This window comes from Poromitra crassiceps (genome assembly GCF_964638095.1).
Source record: "Poromitra crassiceps genome assembly, chromosome: 9".
In the NCBI taxonomy this organism is placed as follows: Eukaryota; Metazoa; Chordata; class Actinopteri; order Beryciformes; family Melamphaidae; genus Poromitra; species Poromitra crassiceps.
The window spans coordinates 28453850-28465502 of record NC_139630.1 but is presented as its reverse complement, the minus strand read 5'-3'; the positions used below and the strand labels follow the sequence as shown (position 1 = coordinate 28465502).

Genomic DNA, 11653 nt, shown 5'->3' with positions numbered 1-11653 from the left:
ACCCTCAGTCGTCATGCCCCCCAGCCAATCAGCCATCAACTCTACGATCTTTGCCCCCGCCCCCCCCCCCCACTCCGACTTCCTGCCGACCGCAGCCCCTCAAAACACACTCGCCCCTCCCTATCTAATGTTTGTAGCACAACCGTGAATGTGAACCCTAGATACAGAAAACACAATTCCGTTTACGTGTGAGTGTGCGTGTACTTCAGTGTTAACCTTTACTTAATATACTATGAGGAAAAAAACGAACTTAAAAAAAAATTATCGTGTATTTAGATTCGTTCTGGATTTCTGCGTATCAGCTGACTTGGAATGGTGGATATATGTTGGTTTCTTTGCGCGTTTCCCAGACGAGGACTGTGTTGTTCAATGTGGACTGTGTTCGGTGTGTGTAAACCTCACTGGCCAATCCCCGCCCACTCTTCTCACCCCCCCCCCCCCCCCCCCCCTGCTGTCCAAACTAATGCTGAGCTATGTTTATATCATTCAAAACTTGGTTGTACTTCTATCTGCTTGGCCACTCATCCTCCCACCCGGCGTCTACGGTATTTCAACTCTTTTGAGAACAGTTCTGAATCAAAGTGTAACTTTGAAAATTCTTAAGTCTCCAACTGGCAACCGCAAATTTGGGCTTATCGTGGATCAAATCATATGGTACATTCCTCTTTGTGTTCAGTACTGTATGTTCATTTTTATTTTATCTTTTTTAGGGATTGTGTGATACATGCAAAAAATTTGTGGACTGTGTTCAAATTGACGTATGCATTTTAGAATATTTTGATGATAGATTATACATATTTTCTTTAATCTTTATTTGAAAGAAAAAATGTATCATATATTTTTAGTTATGTTGACAAACTATATGATGGACAAAAATGCAAACATGTTTCAAAATGGTCCCGCCTCCTTTTGTACATATCTCTCAAGCTGTATTCAGAGTCAGTATTGGATGGAAACTTAGCCCCCCGCCCCCCCCCCCCCCCACCCCCGACTGTTTACTGTTGCCCTCTGCTGGTGTGGAGTGATACTGCATCGTAGCATGCAACGTGAGGTCGCTCTGGGATGCATTCCAACACTGTCAGAGAGCTCCTTCCCTTGTCTCACACAATGTAGACATTTGACAAAATGTGTGGATGTAACTGGAATATGACCTCAGTCCTCCTAAAGGTTGTTGTGAAGCAGTGGTCAGTACAGCTGTTCATGTACTCTCGTTGGAAGTCTCGGGGACTCTCTCACTGTAAAGCACTCAAAATATACGCTGGATGTTCCGTGTGTTGTTTATTTCCAAAGTGACTGTATCTTTAATCCATTGTGGCATAATTACAAAGTGTTGAAAGCAAAATAAAGACGATCAAGATGACATAAAACAAACAAAACAAATGAGCGAAGAAAAAAAGAATGTGGGTAAATAATGTTTGCTAAGTATTCATAATGAAGGCTGTGTTGTTTTTTGGGTTATAATTGGTGGCATCGTCCCCTCCCTCCCCCACCCCACCTTGCATGTGAGTCCAAATGAGATGCAATAAAATACAAATACACTGATCCAAACAACCCTCGTGACTCATCACTTACTGTATCTCTCTGCTCTGGGTTTTTCCAGCTCAACATTTTTATTTGCTATCCTTAAAGTGATAATATGGAAGATTTCAGTTTTGTTCTCTTGGGTGACACCTACTGGCGATTAGTGGTAATTGCAGGTGAGATCCAAACTGTTATGTGACATTACATTACGTTTGTTCGGCCCATAGTAACCACCCGTAATGCTGGAGAGACCGGGAAAGAGTAGCTTGTTATCCTACTTCACACAAGAGTTGTCGAGGAACCTACAGTAACCTACAGAGTGAGTCTATTGTGTTAGCTCCGCCCACCCTGTGAACCTACAGTAACCTGCAGAGTGAGTCTATTGTGTTAGCTCCGCCCACCCTGTGAACCTACAGTAACCTACAGAGTGAGTCTATTGTGTTAGCTCTGCCCACCCTGTGAACCTACAGTAACCTACAGAGTGAGTCTATTGTGTTAGCTCTGCCCACCCTGTGAACCTACAGTAACCTGCAGAGTGAGTCTATTGTGTTAGCTCCGCCCACCCTGTGAACCTACAGTAACCTACAGAGTGAGTCTATTGTGTTAGCTCCGCCCACCCTGTGTCACCACCGACACCAAGTTCAGAAATGCTGCAATACTGAAAATGCAAAGGCTTCCATCAATGGGCCATAGGCTTAATCACCATTGTGTTAAGTCACTATCAGATAGATAGTGACTTAACAGACATTTATTTACATGAAAATCTTCCGTATGATCACTTTAATGATTTTGTGACATGAACATTATAGCCACAATCAATAATCAATACAAATTTGTTTGTGAAATTATGTGCTAAAAGCTTTTAAAATTCAGAAAATATTAGAGAAGTCTCAGAACAATTTTGCAAAATGGCATCCATATACATCAGTTATAGTTCCTTAAACATTCAAAGAATCAGCACCTGCTGGACAGACTAGCACCAATGACACTTCTGTGCACTACAGTATCAGCATACATGATGATCGAGTAGCAAACGAGGCAAACATTAACGGACACATGAGCAAAAGATGTGCTGTTTGTCACATAAGATAATTACGATTTCAGGAATTATATAATATGTTAGGTCTTCTAGAGGAAGACTGTCAGCGCTGTGGAGTTAGTTGCTAACTTTTTTCTCTCAACATGAATACTCAAACCAGATTCAAGTACTTGACTTGTACATAGTAAAATAAAGATAGCATCTAATGTTTATGAGCATTTGATTGTTTACAGTATATTTTCTCTCCATCCCATCCTTTCGTTCTCCTTACTGTATATATGATTTATTTACATGGCTTTGCAGCTCTGATCAAGAGAAATCGAAGTATACACACGCACATCTCTTTTCCAGGCGCTGAGTCAAAATAGTTACTTCATGAGATTCAGGAAGACTCACGACACTGTTGGTAGCTCCCAATATTTTTCGGATTTATTTTACATTAAAAATGACAACGGTTCGAGCCGTCACAGGCTCTTCACCTTGACGATCAACAAACCTGACCTGATGAAGAGCTTGTGAGGGCCTCGAAACATCATTTTTTAATGTCAAACAAATCTGACAAATATTGGGAGCTACCAGCCGTCTTCCTGAATCTCATGAAGCTCTGATCAAGACTCAAAAGCTCTTTACAACTTGTGATTTCTGTGATTCACTGTAGGGATAAATGAGCTGACAAGGCCTCAGCTTCATGACGCCAAGTATTTGTGTAGCAGTCTGGGGTCGCAGGTGTGCTGATAATGGCCTGACAAACTATACTGTGACAGAAGAGGTAAGCTGGTCTTAAGATCAGCACTCCTGAATAGCCTGCTTTTTGAATGCGTCCAGATCTTTTTTGCAGGTCTCTTGTAGATCCATTGATCCTCCATGCGCTCAAGCTTCGTTACACAGACTGGGATCTCCGTGGATCCAGTGGCAGATCTGGGCATATTTGGGGGGTGTGATCCTCACTGCGACATTAAAGTCCCTCTGCTCACCACCCTCCACCTCCACCCACCGATGCCCTGAGAATACACCGATCACCTTCCTCTGCCACTTCCCTTTGCCGCCTGCGCCTCCCGTCTCTTGTCTCAGACGAACGTAGACGCCTGCGCCCGTCGCGCCCTGCTGCGCATCGCAGCGCTGGTACATCAGGTCGTCCGACTCCTCTGTCACCGAACAAAAGCGGTAGACTACCTTCTCACCGCCGTGCCCGTCCAGCAGACCTTTGTCGGCGTCGTAGCTCGAGAAGTGGATTCGCGCCAGGTGCTTCGTAGAGGGCGCCACCCCGAGCTCCATGTGCTTCTGTTTGACGGGCTGTTTGAGCTCCAGAAGGGCATAGTCATAGTCGGGGGGCAGCAGAGTTGGCAGAGCTCCGGGCGTGGATCCAGCCCGTGGGGATGCGGGTTTGTTTAACCCTCGTCCAACGGAAGACGGGCTGCTTTCCGGGTTCGGCGCTGCGTCGTACGCGGTTGAGCCTGGGCCTTCTTCTCTGTCTACCTGCTTTGCTCTCTACCTGGCCAGCTGCTCCCTCCTCACCCTCTCTCCTTCCTCTCCACCTCCTCCTGCCGTTACCCCCCTTCCTCCCTCTCATCAGATCTCCCTCTATCCTATTCTGCCCCTCGCCTTCCTCCACCATCTCTCTTTCCTCCTCATCTGTCTCCCCCTTTCCTCTCATCCCACCTCTCCGCCGCCCTCCCCTCTGCCTCCCCCCTCGTCCCCTTTTGGCCTTGAGCTGTAGCACCCCGACTTTAAGCTTCCTGGCCCCTCCTAGGTAGTCCGCGCCGTCGTGGATGCAGTGGGCTGCCGTCAGCACGTGCTTTGGGGACACCAGGACTCCGGAGCAGCCTGTGGAGAGGCGGACCGCAGTGGAGAACGGGTAGTTGGTGGTGAACTGCAAGTCAGAGATCACAAAGCGTCCATCCGCACCGTAAACTTCGCGTTTCCCGCGGGGGCGTGTCGGCGCGTGCCGGGCAGGCGGACGCGGAGACGTCTCGTTAAGAAAGGCCTGCAACGTGACCTCCGTCTGCGTGCGCGTGCCGTTCTCGTACATCGTCTCATATCCCAGAATCCTCTCTTGCTCAGTCCTGGTCGAGAGGTGGTAGGGCGCTTTGACACTCGATCCCACACAGTCTCTCTGTCCCTCCCCCATCTTCATCCTCTCCCTGCCCTCTGAACGCGGCGGGCGTGTTCAAAAGCTCTGTGTGTCTGTCCAGCAGCACAGGGAGGCTCATCCCTGGACCAGCTGTACGCTGCATCCTCACTGCGGACCCCAGGAACTCCCAGGGCAGCCACACAGAGCAGCAGACACACGTGTTTGGGGCCCATCCCACTGCAGAGAGAGGGAGAGAGAGAGAGAGAGGGAGAGAGAGAGAGAGGGGGAGAGAGAGAGAGAGAGAGAGAGAGGGAGAGAGAGAGAGAGAGAGAGAGAGAGAGAGGGAGAGAGAGAGAGAGAGAGAGAGAGGGAGAGAGAGAGAGAGAGAGAGAGAGATTATTGTGAGTCTCACAATTATGAGTGAGAAAAGATTAGGCTAATTAAATCAGTAGCCTATCTATGATGTCAGTTCAGTTACTGGATGTAATAATCCCAGCTACTACCAGCCACGGTGTGTGTGTGTGTGTGTGTGTGTGTGTGTGTGTGTGTGTGTGTGTGTGTGTGTGTGTGTGTGTGTGTGTGCGTGTGCGCGTGGCGCGTGTGCGTGCGTGTGCGTGCGTGTGCGTGCGTGCGTGTGGGTGTGTGTGGGTGAGAGAGAGCGAGAGAGAGAGAGAGAGAGAGAGAGAGAGAGAGAGAGAGAGAGAGCATGTTTCCCCAAAACTCGACTTATAGCCTGCATGCTACATAATAGCCAGGAGAGGGCGCACAAGCCTTTAGACTGACAATGTAACAATGTTGTAATAAACTGACTGAGTGGGCAAGTGTCAGTTGTGTCTAAACAACATCATTTAGCCTACAATCGACCTGAGGTTATGGTAGAATTTACACATTTAAATGTAATCTGCACAAACATATAGACTTGACTTTTACCAGTATGGAGGATGCTGCTGTGTGGCAATACAAATATGTGTGCAAAGAGGTTTGGTGTGTCCATGCCAAATGATCTTATCTGGAGACTTGTTCAAAACAATGAATCCCTGGAGGAAGGCTCATTAGATAGCTGTAAGTGGTGTTCCTGCCCCGTAGTTTGCTGTGCGTGCAAGAGGCAGTATAAATATGATTTGTGTTCATAATAAATTTGGAATCAAACTTTGACCAGCCATGAGAGAGCGTCCTTTATTCCACAACAAGGTGTTTGCAATTGAGTCAATAGTGATTTCAAATGCATTCAATGCACTGATTTTACCATTTCAACTGGTAAATCTGGCTGGACCCAGATTTAAATAATGTGAAAATAATGAAATGAATAATGAAAAATAATGTCAGGAATTCCATGACGATTAAGAGGAAATTATAATGATAAAAGTAGCCTAATGTCATTTTCTTTTGAGACAATTGCCACTCCAGGCTATTTGGCACTACAATCACTTATAAAAGAATTCCAAAAAAGTCAAAAAAATATTCCTACCTGCAAACGTTCAAAAAGCACCAGAACAGCTCCCAGAACATATTTGCGCACTGACTATTAAAAGAGACACTCTATCCAAATGACTTCCAGCAGACCCGGTCCCATCATTGCCTGCAGGCTCCCCAAAACAGGAGTGCAACGGAACACACTGTGTGCAAGATCCTCATATACAGAAATCTCTGTCCCACTAGTCTGTGAAGCAGGAAAAGATTAGGAGCAAACCGGCAGAAGGGGGAGCCAGCTAATTTGAGGAGGAGTATGAATGGAGTTTTTGATCATGTGATGACATTTGGATTTGAAGTCAAAAGCAAAAAAAAAGCCATATGGAAAGAAATTGCATGCGTTTTCTTTTTTCGGATTCCTCAAATATTTGTATTACGTAGCACATCGCGCGCGGCACAGTGATGCTTTGAAATAGCCGTATTTTAATATAGATGTAAAGCTATTTACAGAGAGGCCTGCTGACAAAATGTTGCCTTTGAGTTGGTGTTTATCCAGCGCTTATGTGGTCAGAACTAACTTCAGATTCATGCCTGGTGGTGATGTTTGATGTGCTGCCTCATAAACACACACGCCGCATAAAGTAAATAATGTATAGTCATTAAACCGTGGAGACTTGAGCAGCTCTGAGGAAACAACCTGCATTTCAACTGCTGCTGGTTTATTTTGACAACTGCCCCGCTGCTTGCTGCAACAAGAGATCATTCAGTGCATGAACTTCTCCTCCTTGATGAGAAGCTGTAAGTAGGCTACTACCTATGCATATAGCCTACCACAAATGACCTATTTCTCTCTCTCTCTCTCTCTCTCTCTCTCTCTCTCTCTCTCAAGGCTATCCATCTATCTATTCAGTTCACTTGAATGTCTCTGTCTCTGTCATAATATTCTTCCTCTTTAACTGAAGTTTGAGGTGCAGGAACCATCACCGTGGACTCAGTGCAACGGAGGAAACCAAACATTCTACGGAGAATGGGTCAAGTAGCCTATGTGCAATGTGCATCCATTTCGACACCCAAGTCAAGTGAAGCATGAAAAGGTAGGGATGGATGGCTTACCGGTACTTTCCTGGAGGTGCTGTGGTGAAATGTGACTTCTTCCTTCTTCTTTTTTTAACAATTTATTTATTGAATTTGGGCATAAAGACGTATAAATGTGACTTCTTCCTGGTGCATGGACTTACAGTGAATAAGAGGAAAGGCAGCTGATACTTTAGCCATGCAAAGGCTGCAGGGCCGCCGCACGCTATACGCAGAGTATGCAGACTGCGTAGGGCATCATGTGCTCTTAAGGGCCTGCAAAAAAAAACAAAAAAAAAACATTTTTTTTTTTTTTTTTTTGGTGCCCGCAGTCAGGCCACTGACTGAACAGCAGGCCAGGCACTGCCTACTGGTTTACTAGTGGTTTTATTACTTTATTCAGGGTTAAAGTGGGTGCATCTCATTGTAAAATTGGACTCGGCCCAAATTGGGTTTCAAACGGCCCAAATTGGGCTTCAAACGGCCCAAATCTGGCTTCAACTGGCCCAAATGTGGCTTCAAACGACCCAAATCGGGCTTCAAACGGCCCAAATCGGGCTTCAAACGACCCAAATCTGGCTTCAAACGACCCAAATTGGGCTTCAAACGGCCCAAATTTTTCGCCGCCGCCCTTCGGACGCCAGCACGCACGTCGGCCCGTATCGGCCTGGCCTGCTTGGTATCTAATGCCCGGCCTGAATTATGATCCCAGTCCGCCCCTGCTTGCATGTACAGTTTAACAATCGCTTGTTTGCTGACATGTACAGTAATTCTAACAATTGTTTGTTTGCCACATGTAATGTAATGTGAGATACACTAGTATCGTTCATAATTAATGATTTTGCAGTCTTTCGTTTGACAGTTATTGAAAGTTTTACGGGGGGGGGGGGGGGGGGGGGGCACCACAAAACAATTACGCTTAGGGCACCCAAATGGCCAGCAGCGGCCCTGAAAGGCTGTTATCAATATAAGTTTTCAGTTCATTCGGAGGGTAAATGTCTCCATCTGGGTCATATTTCTTCCTCTTTAACTGAAGTTTGGTACGGGGACCGTCATCTTGGACTCAGTGCAAGCAAGATCCACTCACTGCCAGAGCTTCCTTAAGCAAGCAATGGAAGAACAGAACTTTACTACCAACGCTTCCAACATCTCCTCCATCCTGGATGATCAACTGTCTGCCTCCTGGCGTGGTCTGGTCCCTGTGATGCTCCTATCCCTCTGCTTCCTGCTGGGGGTTCCTGGTAACATAGCAGTGTTTGTATTCCTCGGACGAAATTGCCAGCAACTGTGCAGTCTGAGCCGGAATTTGATGCTGAACCTGGCTGTGTCTGACCTCCTCTGCCTGATCACCCTGCCCCTCTACGCACTGCTCTGCAACTGGACATTTGGCCTGGTGGCATGTAAGGTCCTGGTGTATCTTGTGGACTGCAGTATCTTTGGTAGCCTGCTGACTGTGACCGCTGTCACAGAGTGATGTGTGACTGATATGTATTGTCAGACGCCCCCTTGTTTAATTATAATATGTTAATTTACGTCTTTGCATCAGAGAGTCAAACAGGAAGTGGGAGTGGCTTAGAGATTGTATCCATGGATTTCAGGTGCGCAGCTCTCTCTCTCTCTGCCATTGATTTGAAGCCGAGCCATGGATTCTCTGGAGCCCCTGTTCTCTTGTAGTTTCCCTCTGTTTTCACGTGTTAGAGTGTGTGTGTGTGACTTTTGTTTTAAGAAGCGTCTTATGAGCTGAGGCTGCCTGAATCTGGCCTCCACACTACCGACGGAGCTGGCCATACAAGCCGGGCTGTCTAGATGCCATCGTCCCATGCTGTAACAGGTAGGCTGCTCCCATCGCTTTTGAGACTTCTGGTTTGATATTTCTGTGCAAAGACGTTCTATGTTATTGTGACAAGGTTTGGATTGTACTAGACACGAGCTTGATCCTATTTTGAGAGCTAGACTCTGTCACACCGCGCTGAGCATCCAGCGCTACCTCCAGGTGGTTTACCTGCAGAGGCAGACCCAGTTGGACCCAGCATGGCAGAGGGGGATTCTGGTTCTGCTCTGGCTGGTTGGGATCATCATGTCCATCCCTGTTTTGGTCGTTCTACAGGTGGTCAAAGACAAGAACCGGATATCTTGTAAACCACAGTACTCGTCCCATGGCCCAACATGTTGCCTTGTTGCTGCAGAGACCTTGGTGAAATTTGTTCCTCCGTTCTCTATCGTGGTATTCGCGTACATCCGCCTCTACAAGAGAGTGAATGGAGCAGCTTTCTCTAATAACCCACGGGTGACCAGACTGGTGACCAGAATCGTCGTGACCTTTTTCCTTCTCTGGATGCGGTTTCACATGTTTAATATTCTGGCCATGGCGGCGATTTCACTCAGGAATGAGGTCATGTTGAAGTTCTGTATGGAGCACCGGTGTACTGTTGGAGCGCTAACGCTTGTGAACAGCTGCCTGGATCCACTTCTTTACGCATTCGCCTCTCGAAACATGTGCACTACCTGTAGAAACGCTTAAACATGAATGCTGTTCATAAAGAAACAGGTCATTACAGGACGTTTATGTAGAATCATTTCTTTTTGGCATATTTGCCACCAGACATCAGTACAGAGTGCAAAACCATGATGATGACAAGAACAACGCATCAAGACATTTCTTTTTACTCTTTTGGCTGTGGAACGTACAGAACGCACAACTCTCTCCAATTTTGTATACTCACATGCTAATATTGGGTTTAAGGGTGCAGTACTGGCATGTCCCAGCAAACCAAATGTGGGACAAAGAGTATGTTTGTTTGTGTGGGACAATGTGGGACACGTTACCAATGCTGAGTAGAGCTGCAACTAACGATTATTTTCATGATCGATTCATCCGGGGTACGGTGGCGCAGTCGGTAGCGCTGTCGCCTCACAGCTAGAAGGTCCTGAGTTCGATTCTCGCCTGGGATGCTGTGGGCGCTGGAGTTGTGACCCCCCTACATCTTCAGTGCCTACTGCCCAGGTGGGCTATCTCGTCCAAAGGGCCTTTCTGTGTGGAGTTTGCATGTTCTCCCCGTACCCCCCAGGGGGTTCCTCCGTACATAACCCCCCACTAAAAACATGCAGAAGATCGTCATCCGATCAGTGACGACAACATCTGAAGTTGGTCCAATGATGGTCCAATGATGGTCCCCGGGCGCTGGAAAGAAATAGCGACCACTGCTCCTGGCCTGCCCCCCGGAGGAAAGGACAAGCCTGGATGGGTCAAATGCAGAGGACATATTTCACCGGCCACCGTCAGCATGAGTGTGTGTTGTGGCCGCATGCATGTGTTGTAGTGTGTTCGTGTGACAATAAAGACGGGCTTCCGTCTGAAATCGTGATTTTTATCTGTAATCTTAGTCGTTTGCTCTATAAAATGGTGAAAAATGCTGATCACCTTTTCCCCAAAGCCCATGACATCCCCAAATGTCTTCTTTCATCCTGACCAAGAGGCCACAACCCGACGATAATCAGTTTTACTGTCATAGAAGACTAAGGACAACAGAAAATGTTCATGTTTAACAAGCTGGAATTAGAGAATTTTTGTTATCTTTTTCTTAAAGAATGTGTGTCTCTCTCTGTCCTGCAGTGGGTTTGACTTTTGAAAACGAGCCAATCAAAATGTGGGACATCGTCTCAATATGTGGGACATGGGGAAAGGCATGAAAATGAGGTGCAGTCCCACACAAAGTGGGACATCTGGTGACCCTATTCATAACCCCCTCCTCTCCATCTCTGTCTAGACACCACTGTTAACAAACACACCCAACATACAGTAAGGGTCAGCCCCGGTCAGGGCTGCTGTGGGGGAGAGGATATGATAATTGTGTGTGTGTGTGTGTGTGTGTGTGTGTGTGTGTGTGTGTGTGTGTGTGTGTGTGTGTGTGTGTGTGTGTGTGTGTGTGTGTGTGTGTTTCCCCCCCCAGCTGCTCCTTTGGGCTGCAGGCTGACTTTTCTCTGGCCACATCTCAGCAATGAAGACGGCAGATTCCCATGCAACGACGACTTCCACTCAATGTATATATTAGAGCCCGACCGATACTGGATTTTTGAGGCCGATGCGATACCGATATTAGGGAGTAAAAAAATTCCGATATCGATATATCGGCCGATATTCTTACATTATATATACACATTATATTACACGATTCTTTTTGCAATGATCCCTCAAATATCAAACACTTGACAAAGATATGAGTTGACATGAATTGAAAGAAATATGTAATGTAGGCAGGATATTTTACAGCTTATCAATAAACTTTATTGTCCAAAATGACATCAATGCAATGAAACAGTAATCTTAACTGGGAATTTAATAATTATACATAACTAGAAATACAAAAACACAAGAAATAGAACAAAAATATCAAATATACACAACATGCTGTCTATAACTTAAAAAATACAAAATACAAAAATATCTGCAATATCGGCCAACATATCGTCCGATACCGATATATCGGTTATCGGCCAATATCGGCCGATAATATCGGCGAACCGATATATCGGTCGGG

The 11653-nt window shown here is 46.2% G+C and overlaps 1 protein-coding gene and 1 pseudogene across 2 annotated transcripts in view; one reads left to right on the top strand and one right to left on the bottom strand.

The window, feature by feature from the left end:
- Positions 1-3295, top strand: part of LOC310782237 (clathrin coat assembly protein AP180-like) — a gene marked incomplete at both ends in the record, with an annotated part of 26858 nt that extends 23563 nt beyond the window's left edge. The window contains one exon of the mRNA XM_083642918.1: positions 3219-3295. Coding sequence (XP_083499044.1) covers positions 3219-3295 — 77 coding nt within the window. The remainder of the gene's footprint in view (positions 1-3218) is intronic.
- On the bottom strand, positions 1508-6212 carry LOC310782535 (inactive serine protease 35-like; annotated as a pseudogene). The gene is made up of 2 exons (XR_014554065.1): positions 6100-6212; positions 1508-4868 (listed from the first exon to the last, which is right to left on the bottom strand). The product of XR_014554065.1 is annotated as an inactive serine protease 35-like (transcript).
- Positions 6213-11653: the final 5441 nt, after the last annotated feature.